We start from the raw sequence: 20,978 nt of genomic DNA, 5'->3' as shown, positions 1-20,978 counted from the left end.
GAATGCCGTTAGAAACTGTGCAGAAAAGATTTGAAAACTTCTGGAAAAGCCTTCCACACCCAGGCAGATTCGATTTGCAGGAGCCGTGACTGGGGGGCAAAGGTCTGAACTCATTTCATGATAGAATACAGGGTCCTGAGGTGGTCCCAAGTCCTCCTTATTAAGTGGTGAGAATGAGTTGAAACGTTTTCTGGCCCTGACTTGCCGATGAAGAACAACGCTGTCTGTGTCCTGATCCCTCTCTCTGATGGAGATGCTGAGAAAGCCAGCAAGGGCTGGGAGCCGGCACACATCTGAAGGACCTGCTTTTTATCAGGGTCCTTCCTGCAGCAGAAGCGATCAGAGACTGAACCAAGCAAGTTAAGCATACTGTATATAACCAATTCCTATTTGATTATACAGAAATACACATACATGTTATGTTTACAGGCCCACTTTTTCTTCTTTTTCAATATTAATGATTTTGGTTATTCTTAAACTCCTTCCTTAATTTCTAACCATCTCTGATTTGGCTCTAGCCTTCATATTCCTCACTTAGATTACTGCATTCGCATTGTTTCTCTGTCTCTTATTTTGCTCCCTCTAAATCCATTTGAAAGTTGAGCAAAATGAAATATCTCAAAATCAAATTCGAGCATTTTACTCCCTTGCTTACAGGCCCTTTACTGAGTAAGGGGAAGGGACTAGTACCATCAGGTATTAGAGTACACTACAACACGAGAGTGATTGAGGTGCTTTAGCTCTGGCTTAGGAATGGACAGGTCAACGAAACAGAAGTGATGCCTCCCCTGAAGTGCTCCTCCCCATAAAAAACCTTTTCATTTGAAACTTAAAAAAAAAGAAGTTTAAAAAGAATCTGCTATATATCCTGTGTGTTAGGCTGCCCCTAGTATACCACGTACCCAGATTAAAAGTAAAAGTGTTTGTGGGCATGTGGAACCATGTGGAGGTTGCTGAAGTTGCGGTGGATCGTGCAAGTCCACCGAGCCCATAAGAACAGACGATTTTTAAGGGGTCTAGGGACAGGTTCTTGCCTCCCCAATGCATTATATATTCATTTCAAAAGCATAATTATTTTTAATCAGTTTAGCTTTGTTTTTTTCTTTTTATCCTTTACAGTTTCAACACACCATCTTGAACATTCCCCTTTTGGGTAACCCACCCATTCACCCATTTATATTCTAATTCTGCTGGAAAATGGAGGTCCCAAGGAGGAGACAGGCAAACGCATCTTTCTTGGCCGTACCACTCTCTCCCAAGTCAGCTCAGCAGCCCAAATAGCCTCTATCAAGTTCGTCTTTCAATGCCAGCTTTATTGTAACCGGAGATGATGGGAAAGGGTGGAGCCACTGTCCCAAAGCCTTGAGGGCACATATTAAAAAATAACTCCTGTGAGAGATGTCTTCCCAGCCATCTCTCCACACCCACATTCCTCAGGTTAAGATTCCTTGGACTGCAGAGCTGGGAGGGCCTCGTTGCTCTCATGCTCCTCACACCCAAACCCTTCTTCTACCAAGGATGCCGGGCCCCAGGTGCCCCGTGGTGCTCCTCGGGAGCTGGGGTCAGTTGGCATCAGAACCTTCCTGTCCACATCTCCTCCCTGACCTCTGAGCCCGCCAGCCCGCAGTGGACAGCAGCCTGAGTCCACTTGTCCGGGACTGGGTGGGTGTTTCCTGCATGTTTGAGTTTTTAGGGAGGAAATCAAAATAAAGAAACAGAGTCTTTGTTTTACTTTTGGACGGCTGGAGGGATGGAAAGGGGGAGCGGGAGCAGGTCACTCGGCACTTCAACAAAATAACCATTCTTGTAAGGCATTTACCAGGGACTTTCTTTCTTTTCAGGGTTGGTGTGGGTGAATGGGAAAGATGGGTAGAGGTCTGGGAGGGCCTCTCTGTGTGGAAGGGGGAGGCCCCGGGCAGGGTGTCTGGCAGCAGCCCGCAGCCACCAGCAGGGCTGCGGAATTGGCAGCCAGAGGGACTTGAGGAATCTCAGTCCCCCCTCCCTTCCTCGGAAGACCCGAAGAAGATGAGAAAGGGCATGTGCTGCATGGCCAGAGGCCCCCCTGCCCCAGTCTCTGCCCCGCTGCCTGTGGTCTGTGTGGCCTTGGGTGAGTCCCCCACCGCAGTGAGCCTCCTTTGCCTTGCCCCTAAGGAGCAGTGCTGCTGTAATGCAGATGTCCCCCCACCTGCCACCCCAGCCCACTTCTTCTCCAGTCCAGTTACACTGGTTCAGACCCTCATCCCACGTATGTGGAAATGGGGAGGTAACCTACCAGTATTTCTTTATTCTTCTCAAAGGATTTTCTCCGTGTAGAAGTTCTCTTGAGTGTATCATTTATTCTTCTTTAAAAATTACCACGCATGGATGAAAACCCTCCCCATCTGCAGTGCTTCTGGGGATTTGGGGGTGGGGGCCCTGCGCGCTGGCTCCCTGGCCTCCTGGGTCGGCCGCCTCACTTGGCCGCCCACACGTACTGTAGACTTGGCTTCCTCCTTCCCTGAGCCCGCCTGGCGGGGCTGTTGTATGTAACAGCCTTTCGCCAAGGGCTGTTAGGCGAGGGGGTTACCCTCACTCAGAATAGGGTAGAAGTCAGACTGAGTATCAGCCTCCTCCCCTGGCCTCCTCACACCCTTAGGGAATTTCTCCCTGACTGTCTCCTCCAGCCTAGTTTAGTGCCATTTTCCAGAGACCAATTTTCCTGGACACTTTCCCCAGAACTTCTGAGTACTCCAAATTTCCATTTCTGTTGATGGCCAAGCGGTGATGGCATCTCCCCTGGAGTGGCTGTGGGCCTGCCCTTCTACATTGTCGGAAAAGAGCCATGAGAGAGTTTGTCTTAGCAGGAGTTCTGTGACCATACGCGTTTACCTACCTACCTGAAGAACCCGCGGAAGCTGAGGGAGTAGTACCGTCATGAGTGCCAGATGGATCCAATTCTTCCATTAGGTCTTCTTTCCTACTGACCAGAGCAAACCCAAGTGTTAGTATTTTTCCTTCCCGTTAGAACAGCTAGAACAGAGCAGCTGTGAGGATCAGAGCTGATAGTGATCAGTATGCATGTGTTGAGCACCTTCTTTGTGGCAGGCCTGTGCTGGGCACCAGCAACACACTGGAGGAAAGACAGAGGACGGGCCCTGTTCTCATGGAGCTGACAGTCTAGGGGGAAGACACGTTACATCATAATCAGGTACCAGCAATGATTAATTAATGTGATCAATTAGTTTATTACTCAGTTAAATTGAGTAACAGCATGCAAAGTGCTGTCCAGACAGACAGCTGGGTGTTTGGAAGTTTACCACTAATCTCCCCCGTCCGCGGGAGGGGGTGAGAGGGCTGAGTGGTCAGGGGAGTGTGTGTAAGGGGCTTAGCACTGGTCAGGACTGAATCATTCACAGGCATTGTAGTTATGAACTCTGGCCACAGGACTCAGCCTGATCTGCCAACAGCTGGTTGCTACTACCATCCACCAGCTATAATTTTACACAGAGAGGCTTATAATTTTTCCAAGGGCACACAGCTAGAAAGTGACACAACCAGGATTCCAAACAGGGCCTGTCAGACTCATTACCATGCTCCTGACACCTGCTCTGCCTCCTGCATTACCTGGAATTGATCCCATCAGCTGTGCTCTATGCTGAGATGTAGCTCCACAGCTGCTCCCTTTCCCTACATACCCGAAACAAGCCAGCACAGATTGTGGGTTCTGATCCTTCCTCCAGTCATCAGGAATAAAACAGACTTCCTTGTTGCACCCTGGATGGCCAAGCAATAGAAGCAGTAGAATTTCAGTCCCACTGAGTGGCTGGGGTCTCCCTGCAGTGGAGGCTGTCCTGAGAGCCTCCCAGGCTGAAGGAGGTGGTTCGTGGGTCAGCTCTGTGTGGCCCCGGGCACCCTTCTGCTGGAGGGGTACATTGGTGAGAGTTCCCACAACATACTGATGAGGATTGTAATAGCAATAATAATAGCACTTTGTGTGCCAGGCGCTGTTCTAAGCATTTGCATATTTTAGCTCTTTCTGTCCTCAAAACAATCCTGGGAGGTGGACACTGTTTTTAAAAGGCGAGGAAACTGAGGCACAAAAGGATTGGGCAGTGTGCCTAAGGTCACACACCTAGCAAAGGGCAAACACTTTGAGTCTTGACTTTTTATAAAAGTGCTGTATGTAGAAAAAAAACAGGTGGGAGGCTGCCCCCTCCACTGTCCCTGGTACCCCAAGTAGGCCAGTAGTGGCTTCTGGATAGGGGATGGGTGCTGCTCCTGGCGCTCCTTGCATATGGAGGGTCTGCCAGCTCTGCCCATTGCCCCTCTCACCGGCCCAGGGCAGAGCTGCCTGGCCTGGCCAGGCTGCCTAAGTGGGTGGAGAAAGGCAGCAGCTGTTCAGAGCCTGGAGAGAGATGTGAGAGGTGGCCTCCTGCCTTTCCTGCGGAGTGGGCTTAAAACCCTAGTATGGAAGGGCCCCTGAGAAGCCACTCTGTCCCCCCCCCAACAAAGCCAGGCCTCCGGCCCTTGGGCCCACTTCACCCTGCTTCCCAGGCCTTTGCTGAGGAAAATCCCACACCTCCGGCGGCTCATTGCCATGCCCACCTCGTTTTCAGGATGTTTCCCTTTTATTTCACTCCAGTCCAGCTCTGTACAGTCTAGTTACTCATTTAAAATGGAGATTGGATGGCTTCTCCCTGCCTCAGGAAAGAGCCTCGGCCCTGTTTTTCTCATTTTTGGTTAAACATAACAATTTTCACATTTTTCTTTGATGGATATGAATGACAGAAACCAGTCAAAGCAACAGGCACTTTTGAATCTGCCTTTCTGCCTTGCACCTCCCTGGGGTCTGGCACCTCTTGGCTGAGTGACCCCTGCAGCGGCTCCTCCTCAGTGCATTTCCACCTCCGTTAGGCTCGCACCTCTTTGCAGCCAAAGCCAGGGCAGGCCGACGCGCCGTGATGAGCTTGTCTGCCCGGGAGCTGTCTGCTTGGGCTGGCACAGTCAGTGTGTGAGCTGAAGGCACCGGGAGGCAGCAGGTGCCCTGGTGGGCTGGGGCCTCCCAGGAGGGGATTGATTTGGCTTAGATAATGTGTAAAGCTTTTTAAATGGCAGCCAACATTAAAAAATCAGTTTCACATAAAAATTCAGATTTCTGGCTTCTCTTTAAAAATTGAGACTGTCTGGCAACTGTGTCGCAGGTATGTTCATGCTGCAGCAGTCAGTGATGGAGGGTAACAGTGGCCTCCTAGGTACCACAGGTCCCCATGCCCCACTGCCTGGCCGGCCCCCTCGTCTCATTTAACAACCTGGCCTCTGCCAGTGTGTGAGTTTGGGATGTCCACTCGTTTCCTGAGTCCCTCTTTCTGCTACTGCAGAGGAAAGCAGGTGAGATGGTGGGTCAGCCAGGACTTGGAGGGCTGGAGTTAAGCCACAGTCGGCCCTGCCAAGAAGCATCCGTCTCATAGACAGGGGGCTGCTGATGCAGGGGGTGCCTGTCCCTGGCATCCAGGCCCGCCTTTGCTGTCTGTCACTGCCCCTGCCCTTCTCAGGGCCACTTACCTCCTGAGCTAGGGGGAGGCCACAGATTCCATGAGCTGTGCAGCTCTGGGCTGGGATTTCCCTGAGGGACAAACTGGGAAGCTGTGTTCTGGTTAGCTCTACCCTCCCACTCTCCACTCGGGAGAAAGATGGTAAGAGATTTATTTGCCTTGCTGCTATCTGGAGGCTCTGGGGGTGGGGTACGGCATCCCAGCCCAGAAGGCAGGGGTGGTCAGGGAGCTGGGTCCTGGGGGCTATAGAATCTCTCTTATGAAGGCCGCCACCCCACTTCCCTGGGACCCATGTGGCCCAAAAGCATAGCACCTGCACCTCCGCCCAAGCCCGAGTCCCAGCTGGCTCCCGACATCAGCCCTGTGTTTTGGAATGCAGGCTGCAGACACCCAGGGCATCTCTATGCAGAAAACTGGGCCAAGGCTCCAGGCGGACCCTGAGAGGAAGAAGATGAGGTCCAGCCCTCTGCCCCCTGCCCCACCCTAGCAGGGAAAATCTGATGGTGAACCAACTCCCAGCTCCTAGGTTTGAAGGGGGAAGAAGAGGGCACATTCCTGAGAAGAGGCAGGGTAGCCACACGGCTGAGCTAGGAGCTTTGCGGTGAGACTTGCAGATGGAAATGCATGGCTCAGACAAGCCACAGAACCTCTGTGACCTCAGGGTCCCTTACCACTAACAAGGCCTAAACAGTGCCTTCTTGGTGAGGTGGCTGTGAGGGGTGAAATGGCATAATGGCTGCAGAGCAGTCTGGCCACCTTCTGCCACCTGGCTGGCGCTCCGTAGACACAAGCAAGGGGGCTCAGTGGAAGGAGGCCTGGGGTGGTGGAGGAGCGGCCCAGGGAGGAAGGGATCACTTCAGGAGGCTGTTCCTTATAGACGGAATGTGTTCACGGGCAGAGGAAAGGTGAAAAGGCAGTGCAGGCAGAGGGCATTCGTGGGCTGACTGGTGCCCTGCCAGGGGCTGGAGCCTGACAAATTGGGCACTGTGCTCAGCGGGAGCAGAGGCTGCATGAGGGGCCTTGGGCAGCTAAGGAGGGCCTGGAGTGCTGTGGTCAGCAGGGGGAGAGAGCTTCAGGCGCCCATGGGCCGTTTTTCCTGGGGGAGCAATGTGCTCCGGGGTTGTTTGAGGGGTGTTAGTGCTGGAGTGGAGGGAGGCCACGCCAGTGGAGCAGGGCCGTGCAGAGGGCAGAGCCGAGCCGCTGAGGCAGCCGTGCCACAGGCGGCAGGGCTGCTCAGCCTGGGCCTCAGATTGAGGTAGAGGGATGTTTGAACTGCTGGGGATGAAGAGGAGGAGAGTGCCAGCAGGAGGGCTGCTGCAGGGGAGTGGCGCTGGCTGAGTCCGGTGTGTCGAGGGGAAGGATTTGAGCCTGTGCAGCCCAAGCAGAAGCTGCAAGAGGCCGAAGAATCAGAACAGCGAGGAGGTGGGGCAGCTGTCTGCCAGGCTCTGGAGGGCCCGAGGGCCCTCACTTTGGGGAACCCCAGAATGTCAGAAGCCAGCCCTCCCCAGTGGAGTGACACTACCAGCATGAAGTTTCCAAGGGCATTGCAGATGCCTGTCTAAGGCTGAGAGGTTCTCCTGAGCTGCCAGTGAGACTGCCCCAGCACTAGGAAATTATTAATAGGCCCTCAGGACTGAGAATAAGCATTTAAACGTCAAGCCACTTACTCCTCTCTTTCTCTGCCTGCCACTCAAGGAAACTGAGCCAGGCTTAGCCCTGCCCCCTACCCCAGATGGAGTTCATTCCCACCTTCCCTCTGTGGTGGGACACGGGGCTGTGGTGGGGGCAGACAGGATGAGGGGCTGTGAGGGCCACGTGGTCAGATCGCAGCACCCCTGTGACCCGGGGATGCCAGTGGGCACACTGATCTAAAGGCCTGTGTGGACCCTGAGACCCTGGGGGGTTTGTTGACCTCTCGGTTCTGAGAGCCTCAGACCCACCAGGCATCCTGAAATAGCATAATTTTAGCTTTCAGTTGCCAGGTCTGGGTACCAAATCCCAGCTTCACCCTTTACCAGGCTGCACCCTTGGGCAAATGCCTAACATCTCTTGCTGTCTCCTCCCTGGTAAAATGGAAACTAAATGCCAGCCCACACTGCCCTGCCTCCAGGCCTCTGTGGCCTTGCTGGCCCCACCTGCGTGACTTTCCTGTGGGTTCTTGTGCTCTCCCCTGCCTCACCCTGCAGCCCTGTGCTTGTTCCTTTGTCATTCAGTACTACTGTGTTCAGGGCACTGTGCCTAGTGCTAGGGATGCAAAGATCAAGACCCCTGCCTACTTGTCAGAGAGCCAACACTAGCCTTCTCCCCACTCCCCCTACCTCCTCCATCACTACCACACATTATACATTCTGCACTCCAGCCACGTCATGTTGCCTGCAGCACTACATGCTTTACACCTTTGGAGCTTTTGGTTGTCCCTGTGGTTCTCCTTAGCTAACAGCTACTTGGCCTCCAAGACTCCATGTTGGCATTGCCTCTACCAGGAAGCCTTCCACAGTGCCCTCAGGCTAGGTGAGATGCCCCCCACTCCCCCTGTGCTCCCACTTAGCCTGTGTACGGTAACCCCTGAATATACGCCCCCCACCCCAGCATATACACGCTGTGAGCGCCGTTGCCAGGAGCTGTGGCTTTTGCGTCCTCTGCTTCCAGGACCAGGCACACTGTAGGTGCTCTCAGAGCACGTCTCCGGGGATCTGAGTGTTTGCATATATGGGGGAAGTGTGACCGATATAGGTGCCTGTCCAGTTCCCTCCTGGGTTGTCCTCTGGACTCAGGTAGAACTGGACACTTTCTCATGTTGTGCGTCCTCTTAGGTTTTTCTTTCCAAAGATACATCCATCAAACCAGTAGGTACCCAGAGAGGGGCTGGGTTTGGTGACGGAGAGCGCCGGGTCATATATGGTAATGCCCCAGGCCCTGTCGGGAGGCACCTTCATGCTAGCGGTAAAGACCCAGGTGTTGACAGCTGTGATAAAAGGAAGCACAGGGTACTTGGGAGCCATGAGTAAGGTCAAGGGCATTGCGTCCCTTACCTGGCTTACTTCAAGCCTTGGACTTTTCCTAGCTCTCTGGACTCCTGCCTAATTATTTCTGTCCAAGTGTGATCCTGGCAAAAGAGTTTGGGTTTGATGGGGTAGAAAAAGAGGGGCTGAAGTAGTAACAGAAGACCTGGGCAGTAGAGTTCTCCAGAGATAACCAAGAGGCTCCGCTTAACTGTCCTGAGCCCCTCGCATGGAGTAGGAGGGCAATGTGGGGCTGTTTTGGAGGGAACCAGGAGAGCAAAGGGTCAGATCTGGGACAGCAAATGAATTTCCTCCTGGCCGGTCACTGGCCTTGGCTGCCAGTGGTGCTGGTTGTGAAGGGTTCTAAGACTGGGCAGCAGGGAAGACCATGATTGATGATGGAGTCTGCAATGGCTCTGGACATGGGAGGGGTAGCACCCGTTACACACACTCACCATTTAGACCTGGTGATGTATAAGGTCCTTCCCAGCATGAACTAACACACCGGGTTGAGTGGGTGGTTAAGTCTTCATAATGGAGTGAGCTGAAGACACTGGTGGCTTCTGGGAGGGGTTGAGTGGTGCAATTAAGTGCTGGGCTTAGAGCAACAAAGACGTGAGATGGAGGGCTGGAGCAAAGCCTTGGGGAGGGGAGAGTGAAGCCTTAGGAGATGCCAAGTGGCCTGGACCTCTGGCGGGGCTGCACACCATTTATGCACAGCCTGCAAATCAGCAGCCCTAGGGAAACTGCCCATTTCTGGTAATTGTGCAGAAGGGAAGGGCAGCTGCTGGAATGCAGAGCCATTTCCTCCACGTGGGTTGGGTCACTCCCCCCAGTGTATCTTCATCCCCCCTAAGCTGGGCACACCCAGACGCCATATGAGATTAGCTTCCCAGAGCTGATTCAACTCAATGTGAGAGTCTGTGCACCGTCCCAAGAGCTCCATTAATAGTGGATGTGTCCCCCAGTCCCAGCCTTATTTACCAGACAACTTACAGTTCAAATGATGGGGTTGGGGGGAAATCTTTAAAATAATTAGTATAGAAATAGAAAAGCAAAAAGCAGTGAAAACTAAACCTTCCATAAATTTGGCAGCATCTATGGGAGAGGCTGGGTTGGCCACTGCCCCAACTCCATGAATCTGTGGTCCTATAGTCAGGGCCAGGGGTGAAGATGCCCGATGGGCCAGTGAGTCACAGTGACAGTCAGAGCAAAGCTCTGTGATGCCGCAGGACGAATTGCCGCAAGAACCCCAGGCAGTGCGGCGTGGTGGCTCCAAGCATGGCCTTCAGTGTCCCACCAGTCCCCTGGTGATGGCCACTAAATGGTGGTGACTGTTACTGCTGTGTGACCTCTCCTGGGCACCATTTGTTTTGGCCGGAACTGTATGCCACTGTTCTGGAAGTGGTGCTGGCCGTGGGGTGGAGAGGCCAGGGGACATGACAACGCAGCCAAAGCCATTTCTTTCACAAGTGCCCACTTAGAAAAATGGGCAGTGTTTTGGGCTATTCTTTTGGGAAACAAGCTCTGTGGAAGCCTTAGAAACCGGGAACCCGGGGAGAAGGGGGCAGATTCGGTGAGGGGTAATAACCGCTGGGCACTGCCATTTTGGGGGGCTTCTGGGGTCCACTGCTGTCCTTGGCAAGTGTGTCTGTTACTGTATTGGACCCTATGCAGCACTTTGCAGGGCAGCTGCTCTTAGGTCTTTGGCTGAGGCCGGCAAGTGGTCCAAGTCACTGGGTCTGCCAGGTTTGGAGGGACACCAGGGCCCGAATCACTTTGCATGTCAGTGCAGACGTGCCCTTGCTGGGCTTTACACATCAGTGAGTGTTCTGTTCTCCTGTTCTAAGTGGGGAAACAGAGGCTCCTGGAAGTTCAGAAGCTTGCTCCAGGTCACACAGGCTGTGCATTTCGGAGACATGAGTTGAATTCGTGCTGCCCAGCTGCAGAGTTGGAGGTTATTTACTGACCCCCCCTGCCACGAGGCTTCCCCCTCTGAAAACCAAGGGGGGCTTTGAACAAGACTGTTCCAGCCATCTTGGACTCCTCAAGCACACTTTGAAAATTGCTGGGTGGAAAACTTATATTGGGGTCATCAGTCCACCCAGCCCCTTACCTCCTGGGATCATGAGCTGGCCCTGCCAGGACAGGTGTCACCCCCTGCTTCTTGGTCCTGGGGCGGGTAGTTGGGCACAAGGCAGCCCTGGGGCAGTACTCATTGATAGTCAATGAACAGACCCTGAGCCTCTGTACTGAGGCCTGCCTGGCCCTGTGAGAGGCCCGGGAATGAGAAGATGTGGCTCCTGTCCTCGGGCAGCTTCTGAGCTGCTTGAGGAGGCAAATCTGCCATTCAGGAAATAAGCTCAAACCATGAAAGATGGGGCTAATCCTGGGAAGAGAGGGAGTGAAAGACAACAGCTGAGAAGCTTATTTATCTGCCTAAAGATGCCAGAGGTTTTCATATGCAGGTTATTCAAGTTGTTGAGGCAACCACATTGCCTTTTAGAAATTTCCAGTCTGAGGGAGGGTTTGTGCTGCCGGTGGCCTGGGAGGGGCGCTGGAAGCGGTGGCTGCCATGGGACCCAGTGCTCCGCGCCGCCTCCGCTGCCCAGGGGCTGCTGTTCCAAAGGTTGATTTCTGAGTGGAGGGGGCTGCCTGGAACCTCAGAGCCATTTCCCGTGGAGACAATATTCTAAATGATGGGTGCCGTTCCCACACAGCCCAGTTTAATCTGGCTGCAGTGGAGCTGAGATGGCAGTGGGACTTCTAATGGGGAGGAGGAGGAGGAGGCTGGGACTCCCAGAGGAACAGGGTCTCCGACATCTCCTCCTCTGAGAACAAAGCAAACAAGGCGGGAGAACAGACATTGGAGCACCTTCTCTAAGCTGAGCACACTGCATACGTTTTAATTTCATGCTTCGAGTGACCCTGCAAAGTATGACTCTCTAACCAACGCCATCTTACCAATGGGAAATGGGCTGTGAAGAGTGACTTGCTCAGGGACACTCAGCCAGTCAGTAGAAGAATACCGAGCACAGAAAATTGGTGAGAACCCCAGGTCCACCCTGTACCAACTCGAAGGGGCCATCCATGACCTTCAAGTGGGAAAGAACCAACATTCTAGAATGATCTTCTAGTTGACTAAGCTAGAGAGGATGGGCATTTGCTCCTTAACCACCAACCAACTTTTTATCCTGTGGTAACTTAAAAAAAAAACCCTTTCTCTCCACCCCACGAGACCAGCCTGTTTTGTAGGAGTGTGGTGCACGCTCCTTGGCATTTTGACTGCCCTCCCGGTTTACAAAAACATCATTTAGTCAGGGATAATTTTGCCGGGAGGCTGGAGACTGGAAAAGCATGCCTGTCAGAAGATCCAGTGGAGAGGCTTTATGAGTTAGGAGGTTTATGGACCCTTTTCCCACCCTTCCGACACCTCCTTTCCTTCCCGGGCTCACACTTGCTTCCAGAAGGGCATTTCTGTGTGATTGGCCCAGCTTGGTAGAGGGAGGGAGACCTTCCCAACCGCTGACCGGGAGGCTGTCCCTTCGCCCCCTGCACAGTGAGGGCCCATGCTGAGGCTAGTAGGTTGCCTGATGGCTGTTCAGAAATGCCAGGGTTGAGCCCCTGGTTCCTCAGCTAGCATCTGCCCCATGCTGGTGCTCTGCCAGGCTTTGGTGACACAGAGAGGGACAAGATGCAGTCTTCACCTTTTGTGCACAGTAAGTGCAGAAGGTTTCCAGCATGATGGTGAGCTGTGACCAGGAACGGCAGGGCACAGGGTAGAAGACAGTGCCTCCCAAAGGAGGCGATTCCTAGACCCGGGCTTGACCCCTAAAGGGGTGTGTGCTCTCTCAGGCGCACTAGGGGTTGCAGAGAACTCAGTGTGACTACAGGGCTCACTGGGAGAACACAGGTGGTCTGCAGGGAGCATGGAGTGTGGAAGGCTGTGGCACGGTGCCACTGGAGAGGTCAGCCATGGCTGCTGTGACAGCCTCAAATGTCCAGTGAAGGAGCCTGGACATGACCCATTGGCTGTGGACCGCACAGGGTTTTTCACCACCAGAGACTAGTCTGATCTTTGTTAATCATGCATTCTAACCCTTTTCCACTGAGTCTGAGTCGGAAAGAACCCCAAGCTGGCACCTCATGGTCTCACGGGAGCTCAACCCCTGAATGCAGGAAGGGGCCCTCTTCTGACCGTTTCCTGCCAGCTGCCTTGCTTGGCAAGCAGAGGGCAATTTTTAACAAGTCCCCAGGTGATTCTGCTGTGAGTGGTCTGAGCCCTGAACTCAAAGGCTTAGTTCATGTCCTCTATGATATTTTCTAGTGTATTTCTTATCTTGTTTTATTTTGAGAAGAAAATCAAGAGAAACAATTTTCCTTCCTGATACTTTCGCACCCACTTGGTATTTTTTATTCATGTCTCTGCTAGCAGAGAATGGGAGGGGTCTTAAAAAAGAGCCCTTTCATACGCAAACGTGTTCACCCTGGCTCTGTGTCACCATCCACTCCAGGCCACACAGCGTTTAAGGAGGGAAACTGAAGGGCCGATGCCCTGCTCCCCTGACCTGAGAGGCCAAGGAGAAAGGGAGCTGGCCCTTACCTGCCTCTCCCTATTTCTGTGTCCCACTGATGCCCTCTGGCCTCTTTGGACGCCATCTGTGTCCTGGGGGAGAGTTCAGTTCATTGAGCCCCAGTTCCCCCCGATCTTTGTCCCCATCTAGGGAGATGTTGGGGGGCAGATGCCTGGACTGCAGCTGGCTCCTGGTCCTTCGGTCTGGCATCAGAGGAACTTAAATCCCCAGTCAAAGGACAGGGAGTCACATGTTTTCAGGTAGCCTGAATATTTTATTAGGTGAAAACATTTTAATATTGTTAAGCTTTCCTAATATGCAAATATAATACATGCTTATTATAGAAAATGGAAAAATTGAGAAACTGCCCCCAAGTCTATTTCAGAGACAGCTACGTGCCATCCTCTCTATACCTAGAAGCACATTTGGGCATGCTGATCCATAGATGGGTAACTTTGTGCCAGTGGCATCACAAGTGTTTTGCAGCCTGTTTGGTTTTTTCATGTGTAAGATAAACCACTTCTAGTGACTGTCGTCCTTTTTAATGTCTGCATGGTGCTGCATTGTATGGATAAATACGAGGTCATGGATAAACTTTTTCTCTAATGTTTCCCCCCAACATTTATTTATATTTCTCCCCGTTCTTAACATCTTTGTATACTTGTTTGATTATCTTCTTAAAGTAAATTCTCATGTGTGAGAGTTTATTTTCTTCAAGAGTAAATTTTCTCAAGAGAGGGTATGTCCATTTTAAACTTTGATATATTTGTACAAGTGTATTCTCGGTCCAGTGGGGGCAGGTTTATACCCTCACCCACGGTGTATTAAAGTGCCTACTTCCCCACACTGCAGGGAAATCCTAAATGTCAACATCAAGCTTCAGTAACTGCAAAAGATTATGCAATGACTCTTGCCTGTAGCCCCATACAAATCAGTGTTGCCACATAACCTGAATTTGTGTCTAATACCCTCTCTGTTGAAATCTAGAACTGAAGACTCTTTTAGAGCTAAAAATAGCTGCAAAAGTCCAGCCTTTAATCTGAGAGGTAAGGAAACTATGGCTCGGAGTGGTCAGTGGCCTTACCAAGCAGCAGTGATGCTCATAGGACACCCAGTCTGCTGTTCTCCCGGGCGTGCTGCCTACCACTCTTTTCCAGGGCCTTAAGTTTCCCTGTCACAAATATACCATGCCTTTCCCCCACAACGGGCACAGACTCTAATTCTTTTCTAACCCACTGATACAGGATCAAGTGTTTGCTCCCCTGGCTCGAGGTCGTGCTACCAGGAATGCTCTGTCAGGCGGTGGTGCTCCTTCTCCCTGGCAGGTCTGCAATTAGCAGCTGAGGTCCCTGGCGTCAACTCTTAAATCCTTCTTTAGGTAACTCTGTCCACTGCCCCCAACTAGTGTCTAACATTTGGTGCTGTCACCTCCTCCTGGGAACTGTGTGCTTCCCTCATTATGACAGATCCCGGTTTCCGTCCTGCTTTTCTGGGTGCCTCTTCTGGGCTCCCTGCCTGCCTCTCTTCCTTGTCAGTTTGTAACACTGTTTCCAAAGGTCATGCTTCACTTCCCTGCTATCGCCTCCTCACAGTCAGTCCTTACCTGCTAAGGCTTGGATCATTCTTTAGGATCCTGGGGCCACATTTCCAGCTGCTGCCTAGGCTCTTTAGTCCCGCGTTTCCCAGTCTTGGCACTGTTGGCATCTTAGGACGGACACTTCTTTGTTGTGAGTGGTCGTCCTGTGCACTACAGGGCTTGGGGCAGTGTCCCTGGCTCCACTGACCAGATGCAGGAGCACCCAAATTTTTGACAACCAAAAATATCTTCAGACATTGCCAATATCCCTGGGGGCAAAATTGCATCTGGTTGAGCACCACTGCCTTAGCTGGACGCAGCGGCATCAAAACAAAACAGCCATTGTCCTCCTCCCAAACCAGAACAAGAGTTGACCAAATGCTCTCAGATTCTAGCATGGCTTTCTGCGTGATACAGGACAAGGAGATGGGGGACATGAGACCGCATCACAGACCTCTGAGCTGGCAGGGGCCTCAGAGGCCCGCCTCTGCCTGTAAGCTCGGACAGCCTCAGAGTGTCCTCAGCACAGCAGCCCAAGGCCGTGAACTGACGTGGAAGTGAACCTCCATGCCGTCCCTGCTCACATGCTCGTCCACGTGTTTACCTGCACAGGAATGGGTGGAGTTTAGCAGTAGAAAATCCGCTTTGATGTGGCTTTCAACTCTACTTGTTAAAGACCACGTGGCATCTGCTAGTAGCGTGTCCCCAAGACCAGATGAGACACAGAGTTGGATTTAATAAATGACTGAATAAGTCATTTTAACAGTGATTGTCTCTGGGTGGTGGGACCAGGGGTGACACTTTTCTTTTGCATTTCTTCATTTTCAAAACTTTCTATAATTGGGAGTATTTGCTGCTCTCTTAAGAAGGGAGGAAAACCCCTGAATATTTTTCCTAAGTCCTATTATTTCTAAGTCAGAAAGGGCAAAGCCCCCTGCCTCATTCCACATGTCTTGCCTCCCCAGGTCTGACCTACCAGCAACATGGCAACCAGTGCCATCCCCAGTGACAACCTCCCCATGTACAAGCTGGTGGTAGTGGGAGATGGGGTTGTGGGCAAGAGTGCCCTCACCATCCAGTTTTTCTAGAAGATCTTTGTGGCTGACTATGACCCCACCGTTGAAGACTCCTACCTGAAACATACAGAGATCGACAATCAGTGGGCCATCTTGGACGGTGAGACCTAGGCCGCAGCCCCGTAGTGGGGTGGGCCTTAGATGTGGAGGTTCAGGGAAAGTTGACAGGCTTCCATGGGGCGTGATGGTTGTTTTCACATAGCTATAATGAGATGGTTGATACAAGGCCATGTATGTTCTCCAGCGTGAATTCTGAACAGCTTTGTGGAAATCAGAATGTGTATTCAATAAAGAGGCAGGGCTAGAATCATGCCAACTTGGTGATGTCATGTTTGTTTTTTCTTGGTGATCAGAAGCTCTGATTAGCATTTATAGATGTCTCTAATAAGAAAGGGGAAAAGAAATTATTTCTTAATAAGCATAATTTATTTGGTAATTGTCCCTTGGGGGGAAAATATTGCATCTGACACTGTATATCCAGTTTAATCTAAACTGGTCCAGATTAGCAGTTCTCACACTGTGGCCAGCACCTCCAGGGAGCTTATCAGAGATGAAAACCCTCAGGTCCTACTGACTGAGAAATCCTGAGGTGGGGCCCGGCCGCCCATGTTTTAACAGGCCGTTCAGGTGATGCTGCTGTTACAGAACCACCGCTCTAGCTTCTTACCGATCATCACCTCATGTCTGAGTCTCTGTCTTAAACAAAGAGCCATTAATCATAGGATGTCTTTGCAGGAGGGGAGCTTTGAAAGCTACTGGGACACGAGTCCTCTATCAAATATGTGATATGCAAATATTTTCTCCCTTTCTGTGTCTTGTGTTCCATTCTCTTGACAATGTCTTTCAAACATTAGAGTTTTTATATTTTAATGAAGTCCGGTTTATCAGTCTGCTCTTCTATGCCTTGTACTTTTGGTATTGTGTCTAAGAAATCTTTGCCTAACCTTCACAGAGATTTTCTCCTGTGTTTTCTTTTAGAAGTTTAATGGTTTGAGGTTTTACATTTAGGTATCTGACTTACCCTGAGTTAATCTTTGTATGTGGAGTGGGTCATGGAACAAGGTTCGTTTTTTTGGTATATGGTTATACAGTTGTTCCAGCACTATTCGTTGAAAGGGTTGTCCTGTCTCTACTGAGTTGCCTTTTTACCTTTGATGAAAATTGGTTTTCCATATGTTTGATCTGCCTGTCTTAATACCAAGACCACACTGTCTTGATAACTGTAGTTTTATATAATAAGTCCTGAAATCAGGTAGTATTAACTCTCCAACTTTGTCCTTTTTCAAAGTTGTCTTGGCTATTCTAGGTCATTTGCATTTCCATATGAATTTTAGCATCAGTTAAATTCTAAAATTCTAGACTTTGGTTGAGATCGTGTGGAATCTATAGATCAATTTGAGGAGGACTGTCATCCTCACAATGTTGAGACTTCCAAACCATGAATACAATTTCTCTATTTATTTAACTTTTCTTTAATTTTCTCACCTATTGTTTTATAGTTTAGATAGATCTTTTCCATATTTTGTCAGATTTATACCTACATCTGTATTAAATGATACTATTTTTTTATTTCAGTTTTCAAAAATTTGTTGCTAGAATATAGCATACAATAGAATTTTATTATATTAATCTTATGTTAATCTTGTAACATGCAGTCTTGCTAAACATGCTTACTAGTTCTCATGCCTTTTTTGTAGATTCTGTTGGATTTTCTGCAGAGACGATCCTGTCTGTGAATATAGTTTTACTTCTTCTTTGCAATCTGAATGGCTTCTGTTTCTTTTTCTTGCCTTATTTCACTGACTGAAGACATACTTGTCTTGTGCTTTAAGGAGAAAGCTTTCAGTCCTTCAGCATTAAGTATGATGTTAGCTGTAGGGTTTTTCTTTTATAGATTCCCTTTTATCAGGATGAGGATGTTCCTTTCTATTCCTAGTTTGCTGAGAATTTTTATCAGGAGTAGATGTTGGATTTTGTCAAGTTCTCTTTCTGTGTCTGGTGAGAGATCATGTTTGTTAATATGGTAAATTATGTTGATTACTTTTTCTAATACTAAACTAACATGCATCCCCGGGATAAACCCCACTTGGTCATGATGTACTGTCCTTTTATATATTGTTGGCTTTGATTTACTTAAATTTTGTTTAGAATTTTGGTATCTATGTTCTTAAGAGACATCGGTCCATTGTTTTCTTGTAATGTCTGAGTAATGCTGGCTTTTTAGAATGAATTGAGAAGTATGTTCTCTTCTTCAATTTTCTGCAAAAGTTTGAACAAAATTCATATTATTTATTCCTTAAATGTTTACTAGTATTCACCTATGATGATATCTGAGCTAGGAGTTTTCTTTGTGAAAGGTTTTTGACTACAGATTCAATTTCTTTGATAGATACAGGGCCGTTGAAGTCATTTATTTGTTTTACAGTGAGATGTGGTTGTTTGTGTCTTTCCGAAATTTGGTCATCAGAGTTAACAAATTTATTGGCATAACGTTGTTGATAATATTTTATTATCCTTTTAATATCTGTAATGATGTTTCCCTTTCATTTCTGATATTGGTAATTTGTGTCTTCTCTTTCTTTCCTAATCAAGCAGGCTAGAGATTTACCAATATCATTGATTTTCACAAAGAACCAGCTTTTAAGTCCATTGATTTTTCCAATTTGGTTCCACTGATTTCCACTCTCTATTATTTCCTTTGTCTGCCTACTTTGGATTTAATTTGCTCCTTCTTCTCTAACTTCTTTAAATGGAAGCTGGCATCACTGATTTGAGCATTTCTTCTTTTCTAAGATACTCATCTGGTGCTGTAAATTCCCCTCACTACTCATTTTGCTGTATCCCATAAATTTCAAATGGTTGTGTTTCATTTTCATTCAGTTCAAAATACTTTCTAATTCCCCTTTTGATATCTTCTTGACCCACGGTTTATTTAGAAGACTATTATTTTGTTCACAAGTATTTAGGGATTTTCCAGAGATCTATCTGTCATTGATTTCTGTTTTAATTTCATTGTGTTGGAGGATATACAGTGTATTATTTGAATTCTTTAAAACTTACTGAGGCTTGTTTTAACGTCCCAGGATGTGGTCTATCTTGGTAACTATTCCATCTGCACAGGAAAGAATAGGTGTTCTGCTGTTGTTGAATGGAGTGTTCTCTGAATGTCAATTAGATTAAGTTGGTTGATAGTGTTGTCTAAGTCTTTTTTTTTTGTTATCATTAATCTACAATTACATGAAGAACATTATGTTTACCAGGCTCCACCCTTCACCAAGTCCCCCCCCCCACTCCATTACAGTCACTGTCCATCAGCATAGTAAGATGCTGTAGAATCACTACTTGTCTTCACTGTGTTGCACAGCCCTCCCCGTGCGACTCCCCACATTATACATGCTAATCGTAATGCCCCCTTTCTTTTTCCCCGCCCTTATACCTCCCTTCCCACTCATCCTCCCCAGTCCCTTTCCCTTTGGTAACTGTTAGTCCATTCTTGGGTACTGTGATTCTGCTGCTGTTTTGTTCCTTCAGTTTTTCTTTGTTCTTATACTCCACATATGAGTGAAATCATTTGATACTTGTCTTTCTCTGCCTGGCTTATTTCACTGAGCATAACATAATACCCGCTAGCTCCATTCATGTTGTTGCAAATAGGTAGGATTTGTTTTTTTCTTATGGCTGAATAATATTCCATTGTGTATATGTAACACATCTTCTTTATCCATTCATCTACTGATGGACACTTAGGTTGCTTCCATTTGTTGGCTATTGTAAATAGAGCTGCGATAAACATAGGGGTGCATCTGTCTTTTTCATACTGGAGTGCTGCATTCTTAGAGTAAATTCCTAGAAGTGGGATTCCTGGGTCAAATGGCATGTCTATTTGAGCTTTCTGAGGAACCACCATACTGCTTTCCACAATGGATGAACTAATTTACATTCCCACCAGTGGTGTAGGAGGGTTCCCCTTTCTCCACAACCTTGCCAACATTTGTTGTTGTTTGTCTTTTGGGTGGTGGCAATCCTTACTGGTGTGAGGTGATATCTCATTGTGGTTTAAATTTGCATTTCTTTGATGACTAGCGATATGGAGCATCTTTTCATGTGTCTGTTGGCCATCTGAATTTCTTCTTTGGAGAACTGTCTATTCAGCTCCTCTGCCCATTTTTTAATTGGATTATTTGCTTTTTGTTTGTTGAGGTGTATGAGCTCTTTATATATTTTGGATGTCAACCCTTTATCAGATCTGTCATTTATGAGTATATTCTCCCATAGTGTAGGGTACCTTTTTGTTCTATTGATGGTGTCCTTTGCTGTACAGCAGCTTTTCAGCTTGGTATAGTCCCACTTGTTCATTTTTGCTTTTGTTTCCCTTGCCCAGGGAGATATGTTCATGAAGATGTCACTTATGTTTATGTCCAAGAGATTTTTGCCTATTTTTTTTCTAAGAGTTTTATGGTTTCATGACTTACATTCAGGTCTTTGATCCATTTCGAATTTACTTTTGTGTATGGGGTTAGACAGTGATCCAGTTTCATTCTCTTACATATAGCTGTCCAGTTTTGCCAGCACCATCTGTTGAAGAGACTGTCATTTCCCCATTGTATGTCCATGGCTCCTTTACCATATATTAATGACCATATATGTTTGGGTTTATGTATGGAGTCTTTATTCTGTTCCACTGGTCTGTGTCTCTGGTCTTATGCCAGTATCAAATTTTCTTGATTACTGTGGCTTTGTAGTAGAGCTTGAAGTTGGGGAGTGAGATCCCCCCCACTTTATTCTTCCTTCTTAGGATTGCTTTGGCTATTCAGGGTCTTTGGTGTTTCCATATGAATTTTTGAACTATTTGTTCCAGTTCGTTCAAGAATGTTGTTGGTAATTTGATAGGGATTGCATCAAATCTGTATATTGCTTTCAGCAGGATGGCCATTTTGACTATATTAATTCTTCCTAACCAGGAGCATGGGATGAGTTTCCATTTGCTAGTGTCCTCTTTAATTTCTCTTAAGAGTGTCTCACAGTTTTCAAGGTATAGGTCTTTCATTTCCTTGGTTAGGTTTATTCCTAGGTATTTTATTCTTTTTGATGCAATTGTGAATGGAATTGTTTTCCTAATTACTCTTTCTCTTGGTTCATTGTTAGTGTATAGGAAAGCCACAGATTTCTGTGTGTTAATTTTGTATCCTGCAACTTTACTGTATTCCAATATCAGTTTT

General features: G+C 48.5%; 1 protein-coding gene across 1 annotated transcript in view; it reads left to right on the top strand.

Annotated features, from left to right (window-relative positions):
• The first annotated feature begins 17,821 nt into the window (after positions 1 to 17,821).
• Positions 17,822 to 20,978, top strand: part of LOC118934881 (uncharacterized) — a 63,244-nt gene continuing 60,087 nt past the window's right edge. Inside the window, 1 exon segment of the mRNA XM_057488353.1 lies at positions 17,822 to 17,856. Coding sequence (XP_057344336.1) covers positions 17,822 to 17,856 — 35 coding nt within the window.

Source organism: Manis pentadactyla, chromosome 1, assembly GCF_030020395.1.
Source record: "Manis pentadactyla isolate mManPen7 chromosome 1, mManPen7.hap1, whole genome shotgun sequence".
Classification (NCBI taxonomy): domain Eukaryota; kingdom Metazoa; phylum Chordata; class Mammalia; order Pholidota; family Manidae; genus Manis; species Manis pentadactyla.
Note: the sequence above shows the minus strand (reverse complement) of the source record. Positions and strands in the feature narration are given on the sequence as shown.